Genomic DNA, 20,463 nt, shown 5'->3' with positions numbered 1-20,463 from the left:
TCTGGGAAGACGTTGATCCGCGTGATGCTGAAGGGCCTAGAGCAGCTATGCTTTCTGGAGATACTTCGGCTTCCCCATGGCAGGGAGAAAACCAAAGGAAGCCTTCTGGCCATGGGTGAGAGGGGTCCACCGAGTCCTCAGGCAGGTGGCTGCCCCTACACCAGGCTCTGCCAACTCTGACCCAACCCAGGATCCAGAACAGCTGCAGAGAACAGGGGATTTTACAAAGTTTGATTTTATTGATATTTAAATATATTAAATATTTCACTGAAATACATGGTACATTACCCTCCCCATTCCCTCAGTGGTTACAGTATAAAACCAAGTCCCTGGGCCTCCCATCCACTGACATCCCCACCAGCTGATGAGGAAGGGGACAGTGGAGCCCGGGTGAAGAGCATGGCTGGCACTGTGGTATGGGGAGCCGGGTGTGGACAGGCCCTACCCACCTAGCAAGAGGCAGAGACAAGTCACCCAGACTGGGGTCCTCCCACCCTGGTCACCTTATACCTTCACCCCACCCCGTGGCTCCAAGCAGTCCCTTCCTATCCAGGGATATGGCTGGGAGGAGGGAAGCTGACTTTCTGTCTGGACCAACTAGCCTTTTCCCCTTTTCCTGCCTTGTCTAGTTGGTTGGTGCATGGAGACTTCCAATCAGAAACCAGGCCTCTACAGGAGCTACAGTCAGAAAGGGCATGAGGAAGGACCAGAGTGCCACCTTCTCCCAACCCAGCAACTCTGGGACCCTCTTTCCTCTGCCTCTAATCACCTGCAAGACAAAGCAATCTTCAAGCAAAATTCAGGCTAATGACTCTGGCTTAAATAGGTATAGACAGAGAAACCAAGGCACTGGCTAATTCAGGCCAGAGGCAAGGAGGTTGCCAGGAAAAGGATAAAAAGAAGGCAAAGGCAGGAAGGGAATCTAGAGTCCAGCCTCCTAACCCTCCTGCCAGCCCTTTCAGGCTTCACCAGGATTGGGGAGCCAGGAACATGCTAGACTCAGGCTGAAGACTGGGGAAGGCAAACTTTCGGGTTCCCCTTCCCCATCCCCTAGTACCAATATCTGGGTCCTCAGAGGGATCCCATGCTACCCCTGTCCCAAAGCATACCACATCCCAGGACACAAGCTGGAGAACCCAGGAAATTCCTGAGCCTCTGCCCACCAGACCCCAGACAGTTCAGCCTTGGTCCCCACCCCAGGCAGGGACATAGTCATGCTGCACACATGGCCCCCAAATGGCACTTAGGGATTTGGCACAAAAAGGACTCCTCTCCCCAGAAACCTCTCCTCTTGCTATGACACGGAATCCCACTGCTGTGCAACCTGGGCATCTCTCTCCATCCCTTGAAACTGGAAACCCTGCCTTATTCCTAGAAGACAGAGGCCCACAGGAGAGAGGCAGCCTGGGGTGGAGAGCTGAAGACGAGGAGCACGAGGACACGCAGCCCCACAAAACAGACACACACATAAAGACAGACATGCACACGCACTGCACAGACACACAGGCCCTCCCCAGTACCAAAGGCTTGGGAGGACAGGTTTGGGGTCAGGGTCATCTTCCTCCATGCCCTGGCCCTTTGCTAATTTGGCAACAGAAGGGGTAGGGATGCTCCATGCCCCTTACCAGCAGACCACAAGAGAGCACTGGGGCAGAGTGACCGGATCCTGACCATCCTGGGCCTCAGGCCAGTCTCATCCCCCCGTCTCCCTGACCAGCCTGCTCTCTTTGGCACCTGCAGGTGAATTTCCAGCTCCTGGTCTGACATCCGCACACAAATGCCTGCTGTCTGGCTGGGCATTTTCACAGTACCAGTGAAGCCAGATGCCCCTTTTTCCCTGGAGCTTTTCAGGAACTGGGGCTGAATCTGAGCTGTTAGAAGTCCCTTTGTTCCCCTTTGGGGACAGATCCTGGGACTAGGATTTGGCAAATGGAAACATTCCCCTGAAATATGGGCAGAGCTGGGTCCCAGGTGCATCTCTCTCCTCTGCCCTGTGCCTAGGAGGGAGACTTGGCTGGGGTGGGGGGCCCCCAGGACCATGCTGGAGATTCAGGCATAGCAAAGGCAAGCATGGAATAGGCACTCTTCACACCTACCCCAGTCTTTGTACAAAATATTCCCAGGAAAGAGGGAAAGTGAGGGCCCACCCCGGAGCCTGTCGCCCAGACAGGAAAAGGGCAGGCCCAGCAAGCTGCCATTCTCATCTTTCAGGCAGGAGGGCTCCCACTGCCTCTGCTGCTGCCCCCTCCCCTGCTCCCAAAAGCTGGAAGAGAGGAGAGGGAACAGCCCTTTTCCAATTTAAAAAGAAACTCACTTGCAAAACCCTTGCAGTAACCCCTCGTTCTCCAGCCTGAGGGCAGACGGAGCATGGTCTGAGCACAGCCAGCTGGGGTGTTCCCTTTTGTGGTTAGCAGGGTCTTGAGGCTCGGTGCCCCTGCCACAGCTCCACCCAGCGAGCACAGAGTCCATTCGAATGTCCACCTTGGTCCCTTCAGTTAAATTTGTGGCTGGGCCCTGTTAACTATTGGGGCCCCCATTGAGGAAGTAGGTGGTCATCTCCCCCTTGCCCTTCACCTTGACCACCCCTCGACACTCCAGCTGGTAGCCCTTGGCAGCTAGAACCTGGTACAGGTCTGTGGTCACCTAGGGGATGAGAAGGGAGACTACTTAGCCTGGGATTCTTCCTGCTCTATATGCAGGGGCCCAAGGGTCCTCTCATCACACTGGCTGCCCTCCCCCAGTCCCCACCCCACCAACCACAGCACACTGCCACCCTATCCCTGTCCTAACGACTGCAGAAAGGGACCTAGAGAAGCCCTCTGGACCCACACCCATCCCAATCTCTGCCCACAGTCCCCTTACCTGGATCCGGTCGGGAACCCCCGTGCTGTCCATCCTGCTGGAGACATTCACCGTGTTCCCCCAGATGTCATACTGTGGCTTCCGAGCCCCAATGACACCTGCCACCACCGGGCCCATGTTCAGTCCTGGGGTGGCAAGAGCAGTGAGACATTGAGACAGGGGGCTGTCCCAGGGTCAGCCCAGGGAGTCACCCCACTCCTGGCCCCTTTAGAAGAACCCAGAGAGTTGCAAAGGGACAAGTGTGCTGGTTGTCAAGAATGGTCCCGTCACTTGAGGAGCTCTTGAGTTAAGACAGCTCTGCTGCTACAGTAGCAAACCTACTGAGTGCACACTCTGTGCCAACCACTCTGATAAGCATTTCCATTAGTATTTCATCCTTTCAACAACTCTAAAAGATAGGTATTATCATCCCCATTTTGCAGATAAGGCAAGTGAAGCTAAGAGACATTTGAAGACTTATTAAATAAGCCAGTAAGTGGAACATCCAGAATTCAAACCAGACAGTCTGACTCCACAAGCTGTGTGGCATTAACCACTCCCATCCTCAGTTCCCCTGAGAGGAAGTGCCTCTTATCAGACGGGCAGACAGGTCCTGCAGTTGACAGAAACCTGGTTGTGACTCCCAGGTGAACCACTTCCCAGCTTCTCAGCCTCTGAGAGTCAGTGTATCTGTAAAAGGGGATGACGATGTGAGGACTAAAGTGTGCTCACAAATGTCTAGAGCAGAGCCCTCAGTGAATGACCTCTGTCCTTCCTATCAGACAACACAGCGAGAGAAAGGAAACCCACAGGGGTCCTGGTGGGGAACGTGTGGTGTGATCCTCCTGCTCCCTTGGGAAACCCTCTAAGCCACGAGGCTCCTCACCAATCTTCATCTGGAAGTTGTTGAAGGAGTGCTCATTGATGTACTTCATCTGCTCCATGAGCCGCATGGCGTAGTCAGCGAGGGCAGTGATGTGGGAGCGGCCCACCTGATCGTAGGTGCTAGCGTTCAGCCCGGAGGCAGCCATGTAGGTGCTGCCAATCGTCTTGATCTTCTCCAGCTGCCGGAATCGCTCCTCACTGATGATCTGCACAGCACAGGGGGACCAGCTGTCAAGGCAAGAGCCCAAACCCGGCCCTGCCCCAGGCTCAGTCCTTGCCATGCCCTGGCCCACCCACTCCCCACTTTCTTGTCTCAACAGCTCAACTCCTTTCAGGGAGAGAGCCTCCCTCCAGCTGCTGTTCTTGGTGCAGGCCTGAGGAGCCAGGAAACGGGCCTCCTTCACCAGGCCACCACCAGAAGCCAGGCCAGGGCTCGAGCAAACAGCATCAGGTCAACTCAATAGCTCACTCACAGAATCCAGGACCACAGAAGGGATACCGGGCATCAGTGAGTCCAACCCTCACCTTTCAGGAAACTGAGGCCAGTGGGAGGAAGTGCCTCCCCTCCAGAACAGTGGAAGGCCCATTCCTGGCCTGGGTGTTCAGGACACTTCCTTACATGTTGCTTCTATTTCCTCTACTCAAGGGGACCATCTTGCTTACTTGGCCTCATGGTGCTCTGTCCATAGACTCTCACCTTCTTCTTCAGTAACATTCACATGGTACCTACCCTGTCCCCTTCAGATCCTCTTGTTCTTCTCTGCTTCCCAACCATGATGACCCTCACTGCCGGGGGGCTCGCCTCCTTGCTGCCTCCCTCCCTCCCCCACTGACCCCCTCCTCCTGGCCTTCTCAGCCGAAGTTCTCCCCCCTCTGTCAGCACCAGCCAACTGGACAAGCACCTCGTCAAAGTCAGCGATGATCTCGTTGAGCAGCCGCAGGCACTCGACGCCCTCATTGTTTGCCTCCAGCTCCACATAGAACTCAGAGAAGTTGGCAATGGAGGCGAACATGACAGCCACGCACTCACACGACTGATAGTAGAGCTCATCGTTCCGCCTCTCCCGGGCCAGAAAGTGGGCAGCCACGTCCTTGGGCAGAATGTTGTGCAGCAGCCGCCGGTTGTATGCCTGGAGCTCCTCCATCTCCTCCTTCTCCCCTGTTGCCTGTGGACACCACACCCATCACCCACTGCCCAACCCTCACAAGGGATGGATGCAGCAGCAAATGCCTGGAGATGGGCAACAGAGGGCACCATGTGGAAGAAGAAAGGCATGGACAGAGGAGGCCTCAAGAACAGGCAAAGCAGTGAAGGGGGCTTGAACAGGGACAGAGAGAAGGCACAGAGCCAGGGTGGGCTTGGGGCAGCCAGAGCCTTGGCCAGCTAGGAAGATGCACTTCCAGCTAGCCCAGGCCCTGCTTCCAAAATCCTGCCTCCCTCCCCTGCCCACCCAGTCACCTGGAGCTTCCAGAGGAAGTCGAGGCGGGCGGTTGATTCCACCTGCTGAGCATGCAGATACAGCGCCAGCGCAAACACCAGCAGAATCACAGGCGTCATGTATTTGAGTGCCACCCTCCCTGAAGCTGGGCTACAGGTAGGCAGAGAGGCATGCTCAGTGTCTGAAGGAGGCACTGGCAGCCCTGCCCTTCACTGCCTCAGAGCCTCACTCACCAGTCCGGCCCATCGAAGGTTTCATTGGAAGAAGCCCTGACAGGAAGACAAGAGAGACAAAGTCATCAGTTCTGATACCAAGTGGGGGCGTAGAAGGGGAGACAGAAACTGCGCTTGCTGAGCACACACTATAAACAGACACTGGGCCAGGGCTTTGCTCATATTCACTCACTAAGAGCAGAGGTTCCACTCCTGGCTCCTCTACTTACCAGCTGTGTGACTTGGAACAAGTTGCTTAACTGTCCAAGCCTGTTTCCTCATCAATATAGGAAGAATCAGATCTCAGTAATGTACACACAAGGCTTAGCACAGCGCCTGACACGCAGTCTGCCTCCTGCAGCAGTAGCTACCATCACCTTCTCGACCACCCTGGGATACAGGTGGCACTGTCATGTTACAGAGGAGGAAGTTCAGGCTCAGAAAACACAATTCACCTGTCCAAGTCACACAGCTAGTGAGGGGCAGAGCAGGGACTCAAACCCGGTGGACTCCAGAGGCTTTTTCAACTACGCCAAGCTATGGCCACATACGACAAGGGGCAGGGTTTTACAGAGGAGAAGCCGGTGTGGCATCCCAGGCAAAGCCCTCAAGGAGGAGTCAGGAGTTTTGGTTCCTAGCCAGGGCTCTGCCACCCAGCAGCTGTGTGACCTATAAGAGTGGATATGAAAGCATCATGCAAATTCAAAAGGGAATTTTTTTTAATGTCTAGACTAAAGATACAGGGATTTCCCAGGACTGGTGTTTCCTTGGGGTGACAATTTGGGGCCTTATGCAGGGAGCTCCTCCACTACCTCCATTCTCCCCACAGGTGAGGGGTGAGTAGTGCCATACCAAGGTCACAAGGGGCCTGGGTACAGAGAGGCTTCTGGGAGATGAAAGGGTCCAAGGGTGAACTCACAAGCCATGGACGCCAAGCAGCAGATCATAGTTGTCAAAGATGGTGGCTGGGGGGCCCAGCAGAAGCAGCACCAAATAGATGAGCCCCAGGACAAAGATCATGGCCAACTTCCCGATGCTACTGATGTGCAAGAAGACAGAGCTGGCCAACAGACTCAGCAGCACGTTCCCGACGAAGTACTGGGGGAGAAAGCAGAGGCAGTGTTGGGTGAAGGCAAAAGCTGAAGTGCCCCATGTGCAGAGAGCCCTACACTCCCCTGCCTGACTCAGGTTCCCCTGCACAAGCCCAAACCTGAACCCCCCCCACCCTCCACAGTCAGCTGCTATGGCACACAAGGGCCCCGGCTGCTCTGGCTGCTCCTCAAGCTGGCAACTCTGGTGAGGCCCTGGGTCCCCAGTGCCCATCACCAGGCCTGGCACAGAGGGGTCAATAACTGGTGCCAATCAGGAACCCTGCCCCCACCCTGCCTGAACACCGCTTGGACACCTCGGGGAAGCTGCAGGTGGGTGAGGTGCCTTCACAGAGGGGAGCATCGAGGCCCAAGGAGTAATTGAGCTGCTGCAGGTGGCAGATGGTGATGTCGGCAGGTGTTAAATTCAGCATCCGGGCTGCACAGGTCCGAATGGGGGTGTGGTTACAGGTGAACTGCAGAAGTGGGGAGAGGTCTATCAGAGCAACCAAGGAAGGGAGGGGTTACAAAGGCCATGCCCAGGCGCCTTACACCCCAGGAGCCCAAGTTCTCACTGAGGGATGACAAGGGGTGGGAGGTCACAGGCGGGGGAAGACTGGAGTTGACCTCACCCCCTTTTCAGAGAGAACAGGCTCCCTGAAGGCAGGAAATGTGCCTCACTGGGCCCTGTGCTCTGGCACAAGAGCAGTGCTCACGCACGGGAGGGATGGACCTTTACCATGCTGGCAATGGCAGAGGTGAACACAAGCAGGACCGAAAAGATGCCAACTGCCGTGCTGTGGGCCCGCGAGCGGACAATGCTGCGTGACAGACGTTGCAGGGCCTTAGGGAAGAGCTGGAGGTAGGCAAGAGATGAGTTAGAGACCACATCAGCCAGGGGCTAAGGCCACCCAGGGGTGGGGCCCCAAGGAAGAGACACGACCTTCTCCTCCCTCACCCCACATGCCCACGCCTGGCCCAGCCTGCCCTCCTGCAGGGGCCCTGGAAGGCCCCTACTCACAGAGCCGCAGGAGTACAGGGCGCAGGTCAGCACAGTGATCAGCAGCAGCAGGAAGATCCCGGCATAGATCCCAAGCATCAGCGTTGAGCTGGGGCAGAAGAGGGCCCGAGGAAACGTTACTCTGGAAAATTGGGTGTTCTTGTCCCGCTCCCCGCTCCCCGCTCCCCAGAAGGGCAGGGCTCAGGCTCAAGGGACTATGGGCTCATGTGGGTGTCTACAAAGGTCCTTGGAAGTGCTGGAGGGAAGAGATGCTGAGCAAGAAGGGGCAAGGCTCTCACTGTGGGAAGACGAGGAGCTGGATGAAGCAGATGAAGCAGAAGACCAACAGGGCACAGGCCACGTAAGCTCCGAAACGGGGATCCACCTTCCGTGAGTACTGAAGGAGAGGAGGCTGAGCTGCACTGGGCTGTGCCCTGGGGAGGCAACGAGCTACGGGGGCCTCAGGGGGAGAAGCAGTTGGCCTGATGGATAGGAATCCCCACCATGCCCTGTGGTCACCGCCCCATCGCCCAAAACCCTCTCCGGTTCCCTCGCCTGTGCTCAGACTTCCCTGCCTGGACCCACCTCCTCCCCAAGCTCCGCTCCTTCTGCCCCAGTATCCTCCAAACCTTCTTTTCAAGATCCTCTCTCTGGAAGGTGAGCAGGAACCGGCGCACATGGTCCTTGCGCAGCTGATCAATGCTGCGGGCATCGATGGCACGGCCCAGGAACTCGTCTACCTCATCCTCGGGGTTCAGGGCATCTTGTGCGCCCCGGCTGAGGGCAGAGGACACGGTTTCACCAGGCGTGTGAGCACGGCCAAGTGAGAGGCAATGAGAAGGGAAGGGAGTGGGCAGCACCCCGAGAGAGAGGCAGAGCAAGACCTGCTCCCACATGACACATCTCAGGTCAGGAGAAGTGGGGCAACTCTGCTCCCCACAACCCTACCCCAGTTGCAGATGCCTGCCCCCACCCTCCTTTCCCCCTTCAGGAACCCGACTCACTTGTCTTTGCTGGAATCATCAATGCCCTGGAGAAAGGGACAGGGTGTGCGAGTGAGGTGAAAACGGTCCGCCCTGCTTCCCCGCCCCAACCCTGTGCTCAGGGGACAAAATCAGCCCTTCTGCCCCCAGCACCAGAAGGCATTCACAGAGATGTAGCCACAAGGAAGGCAGGAGAGGGAAGGGGGACACAGAAAGGTAAGGAAGACAGGAATGTGAGACGCGGTCCCGGTCCCAGTGCGGCGGGCTCTCACCATCTGGCGGAAAGCCTTGGAGTCCTTGGTCCGGGAGAAGGCGCGGTCGGGCACCCAGCGTGGCACCAGCCCCTCCATGGAGTTGGCCCGGGTCCTCTGCAGCTTGGCCAGCATGGCCTTCTCCTCCTTCTGCGTGGGCAGCACGGGTGTGGGCTCAGAAAAGGGGCCCGGAGAAGGCCTCTTCCTGCAACACTCTTGTCCTTCTCCCAGCCTGTCCCTCCCCTGACCGCCCTGGCCTGACCCGTTTCTGGCTGGTGCCCAGGATGAGGAAGGTCTCAATGTGCTGCTCCTTGAGGTACGCGTTGCGTTCACCGCCATGGCCCGGCTCCACCTCGTAGTCCCCGTTCAGGTACTGCAGCGTGGCCCGAGTGATGTGGATGCGGCTGCGCGGGCACCACAGGGTGAGACCTGGGCTCTCCCACCGGGCTCCCACCCTCACCACCCGGACCCCACACTCACCCGGCTCGGCCCCCCGCCTCCATGTGGTTGGCCAGAGTCACGTCATTGGACCACACGTCGAACTGCCATTTCCGCAGGCCAAGGACACCACAGTGCACGCGCCCGCTGTGGATGCCCACGCGCATGTTCACGTTCACACCTGTCACCTCGCGCACCAGCCTGGGAGGAGGCAGCTCCGGCTCAGCTCCTGGCATGGTCTCCCCGATTTCCACCCCAGAGCCCAGGCCCGCTGCGCCCCCCGGAGCCAGGTGGGCAAGGACAGACCCGGAGGCGGGAACAGGAGCACAGCCTTGGCTGGATGTGGGCAGAAGGCCGCGCAGTGCTCGAGGACAAACGTTAGAGGACCGCGTCCGCCTGCAGGGCCCCACGGCATCTGCGGGACTGAGCTAGGAGCGGAGGCGTCACTCTCCTCCCCACGGGCCTGTTCAGCGGGCCTTCTCTCCAGCCCTTGACCCCCTCACCCTGGCTGCCCCCACCCGACCCCCAGTGGCTTCAGTCTCAGGTACTCAGGGGCTTTACAGGGGCTGAGGAAAGATCCACCCTCCTCCCCGGTGACAGACAAATCTCAAAAACAAAAAACTGGCCAAGGTTAAGAAAAAGCGACATTCGATGTGAGGACATATTGAAGAGCTGGAGCAGTGGGGGGCACCCTCAGTTCTAGGAAGCCCGAGAGGGGGCGCTGCTCACGAGATGGCCTCGATCATGTCCACCCCCATCTCCACACAGCAGTGGGCATGGTCTGCCCGGGCCTCCGGCAGCCCTGACACACAGTAGTAACAGTCCCCTAAGATCTTGATCCGCAGGCAGTGGTTTTCCTGAGGGGGAGAGAGTTGGGGAAGAGTTGCCTCACTCTCTTGCTCACCCCACCTGGCCCACCACCTTCACTGCTGACTCCATCTGCCCCCAACCCCCCAGGCTGCCACACAGAGGCTGTGCCCCCAAGCCGCAGCACCCTCACCGCGGCCAGCTTGTCGAACCGGGCAAAGAGCTCATTCAGGGTCATGACCAGTTCCTGTGCGGTGCACTGGGATGCCAGGCTGGTGAAACCTTCAATGTCTGCAAACAGGATGCTGTGGAGGATGGCAGGACATGGAAGGTGTCACATGGCCCTCAAAGACACCCAGATCCCACGCTTTCCCTGGCACCCTCCCACCCCACCCCACCTGACGTTGTCATGCTTCTGGATGTAGATCTTGTGGAACATCATGTCTTCTTTCTTTGTGTTGATGTCTTCTTTCATCTCCATGGCAACGTGCTGGGGCAACACGGACAGCAGCAGCCTCTCCTAGACCAGTGGTTTTGACAGGGCATCGCTGTTCTCTTGGCCTCACATTTTAGTCCCTCCTGGCGTCTCCACATCCCCAGAGCCCTCCCAGACCTTCCTGGAGATCTGAGCCTCCCTCCTGGACCATGGCCTGACCCTCCTCCACTACAGCGCTCAGCACGTGGACATCCCAATCGTCTCTGACCGACTCCTACTCAACCGCCCCTCAGAGGTGCTCCCACCTGAGACAGGACAGAACCCCACTGTCACAGGGCCTCCGAGACACTCGGTCAGGGAACCACTCTCCCTTATTCTACAGACTGTAGGAGGCATAGGAGGCAGCAGACCCAACCTGCGTGTTATCTGGGGTGAGATGGGGGAAGGCCCCCTCAGGGAGAGCAACCCACCTGCTGCCGATTCTCATGCTGCAGGTGCAGCCGGGCTTGGATGTAACCACGAGTCTCCTGAAAGGCCTGGCGCTGAGACACCTCTGCCGGGTAGTGCGTGCAGATGCCGATGACGTTGGTGCAGAGAAACAGCAGCACGTTGGCACCGAGCTGCGGGAGGTGGCAGAGGCAGGCGGTGACCACCCTGCCCATGCACAGGCGCGACTAGTGAGATTTCTGTAGATGCACTCCTCTGCAGAGGAAGCCAGGATCCTGTGCCATCGGTCCCCAACTGTCCCCACCCCTGCAGTACACCTGCCCTAACCCCCACAAGACTCCGGCTCCCTTCCCGGATCACTCCATGGCTAGTAATGAGATCTTCTCACAGCTCTTGGGAGCAGAAGCACCAACCAGGGCCAGGCGGGTCACAGGCCTGTGCCCAGCACACAATGGCCTACTGCCCCACAGAAACAAAAGCAAACGCTGCTGCTTTCGTGTGTGGCTCTCCTCACAGGGCAGTGCCCTGGAGGCCTGCGCTCTCCCTCCTCCAGTGAGTGCCCGGGATAAGCCATCTCATCTCTGGGCTTCTGTCTGCTCACAGAGAACTGGAGAGGAAGCACAGGAAGATCTCCAAGGCACCTCCCTACCCTGATATAATAATAATAATTATTATTATTATTACTGGAGCTAATTTGTTTGCTGCCTACGATGTATCTAGATTCCATATACACATCTCCTACAAATTAAAAAATATATTTCTTACAACTCTATGAAATACGTAACACTGTATCTCATTTTAAAGGTGAGGGACTCGGGCCCAGAGAAGCTAAGTAACTTGCCCAAGATCACACAGCTGGCAGTGATTGGTGTGGGACTTGAGTCAGGACAGTCAGACTCCAAAGTGTCAGTCCTAACCCCACTGTACAGTACATTCCAGGTGTCTGAGGTTCCTACTCACTCCACTTACCCAAGCTCTTGAGGCCCCGCCTTGGAGCCCAGGCTGGGGAGTCATCGATTCTACAGACTCAAAGAACCCTTCCTAACTGGGCTAGGGTGCCACCACGCCTAGCCACCCCCAACACTTGGCCCAGCCAGGCCCCACGACCTCCTGAGACCCTGATCCCAGGATGTTCAGCCCTCAATCAGCATCAGCAGCACTAACTGGAGAGCAAGCTTAAAGGGAACCGACCTCAGTGCTTATGGAAACCCAGGGGTTAACCTGGCATTTGTGGCTCCACCCGAGTTGGCTGGGGCAGGGCTCTGGTTTGGGGAGAAGGGAGGGAAAGAGCACCAACTGGAAGCCAGGAGCTCTGGCCTCTGCCCGCAACCATAACTAGTCCTGCAAACTGGGCAGGTCACTTCACCTCGGGGACCTCAGCTTCACTTTTCCTGGGTGAGACGGAGGGTCTGGCTGACCCCTGGGCCATATCCAGCTCTGACCCTCCAGCGCTGGCCTCCCAGTCTCCCTTCCGAGTCCAGCTTACAAGGCCCCCCTCCCAGCAGCAGGGGTGAAGAGGGGGGTACACTATCTCCCTCAGGGGTTTCTAAGAATAGCCCCCAGTGGGGGAGAAGGAAAGGGGGGGCAAACCAAGCAACTTCCCTTCCTGGCCCCAGGAGCCCAAAAGGAAAATGTGAGTCATGGTAGAGGGAAGGGGAAGGGGGACGAGAGACTGAAATAGATCTGTACACAGACCCCTATCGGACTGTGAGAAAAAAATGGACGCCAGGCACCACAGGAGCCTCCAGGCTGGGCAGAGTGAACCGAGTGAAACTCTCAGTGTGTCTGAATGAGTGCAGACTGAAGGCTCCTTCCTGTGCGTGTGAGGGAGGCTGGATCTGGGAAGGGGCTGCCCCAGGAGCCTGGAGAGGAGGCCACAACCCCACCCCACCCAGAACCCATGGGCCAACTGGGCCTAGGGGCAGGGGCAGTGTGCTCAGAGAGGCGGTAGGGGTGCCCTGGCCCAGGAGACTAGCACAGGGCAGGTCCAACTTTCTCCACTCATCCCAGGAATGAGCCTGCTGGGACCCACTGGGTGAGGCTGCAGCCAGTCGTCCCTGGGGAGGCAGGAGGCTGGCAGAGTCTGGGCCTCCATGGGACTGTACCTCCCCAGTCAGGCGCTGGGCCTGGCTCTAGGCACCATGCCAGGTGAGGACAGGGAAGAGACACCCACCCACCCCTGGCCAGCCGGAGAGGACTTGGGTGCAGGGGGACGCACCACCTCCAAGCTCCTCCTTCCCCAGAAGGGCAGTCCAAGTTCAAAGCCAGTTTGACAGCTACCCTGGAGTGGAGTGGGGGGCTAGCAGGGGCAGAAGAACCTGGCCCTTTAAGAGGTCTGACAGTGCCCTGCAGGCACATGCTTCACAAACAAAAGGGCTATAAAGTTACTTCTAAAAAAGTACATTCTGTTCCGGGAGCACAGGCTAGGCAGGGAAGGGCATCAGGCCAGAGCACCCAGCTTCTCACTCTGGGAGCCCCAGGTAACTTCTTCTTTGTGGGTGGGGCTAGGGTGAACTACAGGCCAAGAGCCCTGGGAAAGGCAGAGGCTGGCTCCCTGAAACCTTGAGCAAGACAGGGGATGGTGCCCTCTAAATCAGGGCACTGACAGCAGGATCATGAGGTGTGCTGGTCAGGGTCGGTGCCTACAAGCAGCCCCTGAAGGGCCACCTGGGCAAGGCAGCCTGGCTTGGCTCCCTGAGCAGGGGACAGCGTGACATGGCAGACTCCACAAGCTGATGTCTCTCAGAAAGGAACTCTCACTGGCCATCAACCCCTACACATCCCGCACACCTCCCTGCCCAGGTGAGACGGCCGCCCTGCCCTGTTGGTTAGATTCGTTATGGGAGATGGTGGGGCCCTCACAGCAACATCTTGAGGTAGATACTATTTTTATCCCAGTTTTATAGACTAGGAAACTAAGGCTGGGAGAGGCGAGGCTAGTCTCACAGGGAAGAACGGCTCACAGGACAACCAGGTACTCCTGCAGCCGAGCCTTTATTTCTCACTCAACACCACACTGCCACCACGGCCCTCCTCACACACCACGCAGACTGCAGGGCAGCAGCCGGCACAGGAACTTAAGGCAGAGCCGCCAGACCTCTGGTGCCCAGTGGGCAAGGGCAGGAAGAGATCAGACCCTACCTAACACCCCTCTTCTACGGTCCAACCCCACTCAAAGCACTCCCAGCGCAGGAAAGAACGGACCCCACTCCTCACCCTCCCTGCCCTCTCGGAGATAACTGTGGTCCAGGAGAGAGGCCACTTCTCCCTTGCTAACTCCATCTAAAACCTGCTCCATCCCTCCAGGTCACCACCTAGAGCTACCTTGCAGGCACCAGGGCCTGAGTCTCAGGTATCGCCTTGGGGCCAGACTTGTCCAGGCCTGGATGGTAGCCTACACTGCCCTCTGGGCCTGAACGCTACAGTGCCACCTCCAGCCCTACATTATGTCAAATATAGGCAACACCACACTATTTCAAGGACCTCAGGCCAAAGAGCTGAAGACTGTGGCTTCACAGTGAGGATACAGGCTTGGGTCCTGGAGCCCTCCCTCCCTTCAACAGTGCCCTCTGGCCCAGACCCCAGATGGAGGCCAGCCTCCAAAACTTGGCCTCCCATCACTTGCCCCTCCTCCCAGGCATGGCGCTCAGTATCCACACAAGACCCACCCACCATCAACTACAAGACCCGCCTCATTCCCAGCCTGGTGCCCCCACACAGCCCTCCCCAAGCACCCACCTGCTTCCAGAGGAAGGCATCACCACGGTTGAGTTGCCAGGCCAAGATCAAATGCAGGGTGGAGAGGCCCAGGCCGCTGAAGACAGCTGCCCGCATGCGGATGGGGAGGAGCGTGTAGGTGATGTAGACAAAGAACACAGGGCACCAGAGGCCTGTGGACGGACTGTGGGGGTTGGCGGCCAGGGCGCCTCCGACCTGAACGGCTGCCAGGATGCCCAGCACCACGTAGCTCACCACCCACATGGAGTCCTGGTGGAAGCTGTGCCGGTTACACACCACCATGAGCACCACGAAGAGGATGGCGGCGCAGGCCAGCAGGGCCACGTACGCAGACTGGGGGCGGGCGGGCGCGGCGTGGAAGGCCAGCAGCACAGCCGTGAGCAGCACGAGCACCGCCATCAGCAGCGTGAGGCTGCTCTGGTTCATCTGGAAGAAGTACCGCTGGTACAGCCGCTCCAGCTTGGCGGAGCGGAACTGCTTCGACTGGAACACCCGCACCAGGCGGCGCCAGCAGGACCGCCTGCTTCTGGGCGCTGCGTCCGGCGACACCTCGGCCACCCCGCCTGCTGCTGCCGTCTCAGCGTCCTCAAAGCCCAGGGCCACGGCCCGCAGCCCCAGCTCAGCGCCCTTGCCCGGGCCACCCCTCCTGATGAAGGCCTCATCCTGCCAGGGGCACCGAGATGGGGCGGCAGGAGTGGGGCTGGGCGGCTGAGCGTCCTGGAGGCAGCTCATGTAGCGGGGCGCGCAAAAGCCGCCGGTCTGGGTCCTGTGAGGAGGGCGCTTCTGCCCATTGCGTTCACCCCAGGCTGTTTTGCGCTCATCCACTTTGGGGACCAGGAGGCCACTGAACCATGACATGCTGCAGGGAGGAAAGGAATGAGATGGTATTAATACCACGGCTTGCCACCACCAGCAGCTATTATTAACTGAGCACTTCCCATTGCCAAGTTTAGCACTTCAGACACATCACCCTCATAAAATGACTCTGCGGAAGACAATGGTGTCCCCACGGAACAGTTAAGGAAATTGAGACAGAGGGAGGTGAGGTAACCTGCCCACCATCAAGCAGCCCCGTGGGTGTGAGAGCCCAGATTCTAAACCAGGTCCATCTGATTCCTGAGCAGCATATTCAAACACTCACCTCTCCCCTCAAAAGCACTGATGGTTTCGTGGTGCTTACAAACCCAAGTGCCTGTGCCAGTGAGCAAAGCCAATGGTTCAGGGGAGTGCACACCCTGGCACAGAGGCAAACACCAGCCCAGGTGAGGAGACTGTTGCCCCTGGCATCCCCGTGGGGCCTGATCTGATTTTTCAACAGAAGCTGAAAACAAATATGCAGATTTTAACGCAGACGGCTCCTGACTTTTAAATGTTGGCAAGTCATTCACAAATTTCAACGCTGCAAGCCAAATAAATTGAGTCTATGGAACGGATTCGGCCTGTGAGCTGCCAGTCGGTGACCTCTGTACAAAAGGGAATCTTTCCACATCCTTCCCCATCACGCTCACACAGACACTCACATGTTGCACACTCCACTACGCTAACTTCAACTTCTCCCCCAGGTCACAGCTTACATGGAACTTCCTCAGGAAAGATGTCCCAGCTAAGTTTGGTCCCCTGTTTACCCTCTGTACATTTCCTCCACGGTACTTATCACAATTATAATTAAATCACCCTTTGTTTAATGTGCCTCTGCCCTCCTGACTATACATAGATTGTATCTATTTGGCTCAAGTGCTTTATCCTCAGCACCAAGTACTAAACTTGGCTCCTAGTAGGGAATCAATGAATTTATGTTGAGAAGATAGAAAGCTCAAGGGCTTTGGAATAGAGCACCAAACATGAAATAATAATAATGGTAACCCTATGACTCCTCATCTTTCCCACTGCACTCCAGTCCTCCCAGCCTCTGTGCTGGCCCCCACACACCATGCGCAGCCTGAGACCTTGCTGCCTGCTGCCCCCTCCGCCTGGAATATGAGTTCCTCCAGGTCACAGCTCAAACATCCCTTATCGGGAGTTTTCCCTGACCACTCTACTAAAATAGCCACCCCTATCCTGGAGCTCCTATCTCTCTTCCAAGCTTTTTGCTTTATTTTTCTCCACAGCTCTCATCAACAACAGCCATTCTATATAGTATTCTTATTTGTTCATGGTCTGCCTCTCCTAACTGGAATGTCAACTTCCTAAAGGCAAGGATTTTGGCCTGTGTTGCTCACTGCTACATCTGCAACCTTCCCAGGGTCTAAATAAACGCTCATCAAGCAGATGGATGGGCGGATGGATGGATAATACTGCCATGCACTTTCTCTGTGCGGTAAGCTTTGGAGGTCCTTTCACACACCCAGTTCCATCTGATCTTCACCCAAACCCTGTGAAGCACCTGGGGCACAGGACAGACTGGACAGGAAAACGAACCAAAACGGAGGTCCACTGCAGTCTTACACGGCTGGCCTGAGTTACAGAGGTCGTGAGTGACCACATCTACCCCAGAGCTCAGGTCCCCTGGAGTGAAGTGCCTTAACCGGGTTCGAGGCTCCATGACACCAACCTCACTGTGCCTCCTAGCTAAGCCCAGCTCCAGAGGCAAGGATGAGGGCATCCTGGATGCCTGTGTCCCCACCAAGGCCACCCTCCTCCATGCCCACAGGGCACCCTGAGGGGCTCCTTGTACTTAAATCTGCAGGTGGCAGCACTGACATTTGTACTCGCTGGGGGACAAGGGGAGACTACCCAGCGCTCGCCCTAGGTGGTCACAAGACCGTCTGGCCAGGGGCTCACGGAGCAGAATGCAAACTGGGATCTCTCTGCACAGAGGAAGCCCCCGTGCCTGGTCCACCCTCAGCTGGTTTTCCCGGCATCCCTCCTCCTATGCCCCACGGAGCGGCTGGCCCTCCAGACTCCTTCATATGAACGACACCATCTGGGGGGGAAGGTCAGAAACCCAAGACTTTGGTCAGGCTGTCATTCACAAAAATGTCACCAAAGAAAGCCTGGCTCTTCAAAATACTTGATTAGAAGCATGGTCTTTGAAGAGAGACCAGGTTTCAAACCTGTGATTATGTTATCTTCATAGCCTCGGACAAGTTACTTAACCTCCCAGTGCCCACCACCTCATCTGTGACATGGGCAGAGCGAACGTCGTGAGGAAAGACTAACAGAACCTGTCACATGCTACACGCCCAACAGTTCTCCCACCTGCGCCACTTTGACCCCAAAACTCTGCTGGTGTCCAAGAGATGGAAAGACAGAAAAGTCACAAGCAAGAACACGCGCCTCCCCAGCCAGTCAGACGCCTGATCCTATCAGTCCCTGTGTCCCGGCTGTCAGTCCCCAGAGCCGCTGGAGACAGAGCCCAGCGTGAGCAGGTTTCCCACCCCACCCCATGACATTTTGCCTCGGCCTCCTCCCACTTACCAGGCCCCTGACCTGTTACTGCCCAGCCAGCACCACTGGCCCAGACCTCTGCTCCCAAAGGACCTGCCTCTGGCCGTGTTCCCAGTTCCCTGGAAGCACATCCTAGCATCTGGCTCGTACCCACAGAGGAAAGGGCAGATGCGGTCCAGAGGAACACATGACCCTCCCAAGAACACTCGGACTCCCACATAGGGGCGGCTTCAAAGCTCTGTAATTGTCCGGCCAACTACTCCAGGCACGGTCCATCTTGGAGATCTCACCCCGTAACTTGCTGATATGGCAGGGGACAGGGGAGGGCACTGTTCAATGCCACAAAACCTCCCTAGATGGTCCTCCAACCCTCCTTGTCCAGGAACCCATCACTGTGAACCACAGACCACCTCCCTCTTCCCAAGACAGGCTGCTGAGCTTGTGCCAGTGGTCTCCTCCTCCCCTGGCTTCCTGTACCTTCACTCTGAACAGATCTGCTGCTCCAGGCACCATGGGCTCCCACAGCCAGAGCCAGTCCATTCGGCCTGGCGGACTGAGGCCCAGGGCCTCCCAAATCTCGAGTCCCTTCCAAACCCTGATCATCCAGCCTTGAGACCCAAAGTCCGAAGCAGGTCCAGGCCCAGCCCCAAGGATGGCTCTGTCCACTGCTTTGCCCAGCCCCTCTCCAGAGCTCCTCTGTCCCTGCCCTCCGTGGCTTCAGCGGGGTTAATACAACTTCAGAAAAGTTCATGGCAGAAGGCACTGCCCAGGCAGGGCCCTCCCATGCCAGCACCACCCACCATGCTGGGACATGGGCCTCAATTCCAGGCCCTTTCCAGATGTACAGGAGCCTCCCCAGGGCCTGTATCTGGAGGTTCAACATTACCTTCTCCTTGTTACCCCAGCCCTTGGTCCACCCCCACCACAGAAGCCCCATCAGGCTGCTTCACCTCGGAAGGGACACTCTGGAAAGGGAGGGTATGAGGAAAGAGTCCCGCCGCCTCATCCACTCTAGCTTTGCAGTTAAGGCCCCAGAGCCGGCTATTCAGCCTGCCCCCTTGCTCACCCTGCTGGGGCCCGGACACCACCCCTCTCTTTCATTCCCAAGGTCTGCGGGGAGAGGAAGGGGACTCCTGCAGACAGATGCACCCCTCCCTCTGCCGAGACTGCCTTTCCTTCCCCGAAACATAATCACACTCCACCCCAAATTTGGAGGCTCGCCCCACTGCAAAAAACCTTGGGACAGCGCAACCCGCAGTGCACGCCTTTCCCTGGGGCAGGGGTCCGTGCCAGCCGAGAATCTGCTCGGGGTGGAGGAGGGACGCGTGCGGCCGCGACTGAGGGCCGGGAGCCCTGAGCCCGCACCTCCGCCCAGACCGCCCTCGGCCAGCCCCGGTGGCCTCGGGCTTCCCCCCGCAAACGCTCCCGAGAATCCGCATCCCCGCTTCCGCGCCCCACCGAGAAACTCCGGGAGCCGGGCGGGAGCGCTGCCGCCGCCGCCGCCGCGCCGAACGCCCGCTGCCCACTCCTGGGGCGCGTCTCACCTGCCGGCCAGGGTCGGCGCCTCCCCCGGGCCCCCGCCCCGCCGCCCCCGCGGGCTCCGGCCGGCCGTCCCGCGGTCCTGCTCCGGGCCCGCGCGTCCCAGCCGCCCCTCCCGCCGCCCGCCGCCCGCACGGCCCGCGCCCCCTCCCTGCTGTCCAGCGCAGCCGCCCTCTACCCCGGATCCAGAAGTCCCCTCCCCGCCGGCTCGCCGACTGCCCGCCTTAAAGGCACAAGCTCCTTTTGTCTGGGCACCCCTCCCCCTCCCCAGATGCGCGGCGCGGCGCGGCGGCCCGACGCCCTCCCCAGGAACAGGGCAAGGGCTGGGGAGACTAAAGAAGGCGACCCCTCCCTCCGTACGCCCCCTCCTCTCCTCCGGGCGCTCCCTCCCCCTCGTCCTGGGGAAAACAAGCGGCCACTGTTCTGGGATCGAGACCCCGGGGGGAGGGGGCCGTCCAGCCCGCTCCCGGGTCCCTCCCTCCTCCCGCTCCGCCCCGGGCTGCATTCTCCAGCCTTCCCCTCCCACCTTCACCCCGGGGTCTCCCAGCGCGCCCGGTCCCACCCGCGCGCCGCGATTACCCGGGCGCTGCACGCGGAGGGTCGTCTTCCTTCCCAGCTGGGACCCCTGGGGCTGAACCTGTGCCTGGCGCCCACCCCCACCCCTCACCCCTCACCCCTCCCTCAGACACCCCCCCCCCGCCCTGCCTGCTACAGCCCTGCTCCCTCCCGCGGGAACTCTGTTTAATAATTAATTAAGATTTCATTCCACAAGGCGCCAGGTGTGTGCGGCCTGCTTCCCAGCGCACCACTTTTTTTCCTCCTCCCCCAGCTCTCTGCGGCGCCAGCCGCGACGCGAACCCACCGCACCCAGAGCCCAGAAGGGGGACTGAGGGAAGGGGCGCTCTCCACGCTACCCGCGGGCCCCACAGTCTCTGGGGACTTCTCCCCGGCACCTGCCACCCAGCACAGCCC

The 20,463-nt window shown here is 58.4% G+C and overlaps 1 protein-coding gene across 2 annotated transcripts; it reads right to left on the bottom strand.

The window, feature by feature from the left end:
- Positions 1-219: 219 nt before the first annotated feature.
- Positions 220-20,093, bottom strand: ADCY6 (adenylate cyclase 6). Of its 2 annotated transcripts, none has more exons than XM_036019107.1 (22): positions 20,071-20,093; positions 14,566-15,424; positions 10,851-11,000; positions 10,343-10,464; positions 10,138-10,249; positions 9,867-9,994; positions 9,180-9,338; positions 8,962-9,103; positions 8,721-8,849; positions 8,470-8,495; positions 8,095-8,242; positions 7,765-7,862; positions 7,487-7,574; positions 7,205-7,321; positions 6,783-6,941; positions 6,297-6,475; positions 5,399-5,434; positions 5,186-5,315; positions 4,629-4,892; positions 3,728-3,932; positions 2,863-2,987; positions 220-2,643 (listed from the first exon to the last, which is right to left on the bottom strand). In XM_036019107.1, the coding sequence occupies exons 2-22, from the start codon at positions 15,421-15,423 to the stop codon at positions 2,518-2,520; spliced, it is 3,501 nt and encodes a 1,166-aa protein (XP_035875000.1). In that variant the 5' UTR covers position 15,424; positions 20,071-20,093; the 3' UTR covers positions 220-2,517. The 2 variants fall into 2 exon arrangements, with proteins under 2 accessions (XP_035875000.1, XP_035874999.1); XM_036019106.1 differs by lacking the exon at positions 20,071-20,093 and adding an exon at positions 19,497-19,639.
- Between the last annotated feature and the right edge of the window lie 370 nt (positions 20,094-20,463).

The sequence above is a fragment of the Phyllostomus discolor genome, chromosome 2, assembly GCF_004126475.2.
Source record: "Phyllostomus discolor isolate MPI-MPIP mPhyDis1 chromosome 2, mPhyDis1.pri.v3, whole genome shotgun sequence".
Lineage (NCBI taxonomy): Eukaryota > Metazoa > Chordata > Mammalia > Chiroptera > Phyllostomidae > Phyllostomus > Phyllostomus discolor.
The sequence above is the reverse complement of the archived record's forward strand: the minus strand, read 5'-3'. Positions and strand labels throughout refer to the sequence as shown.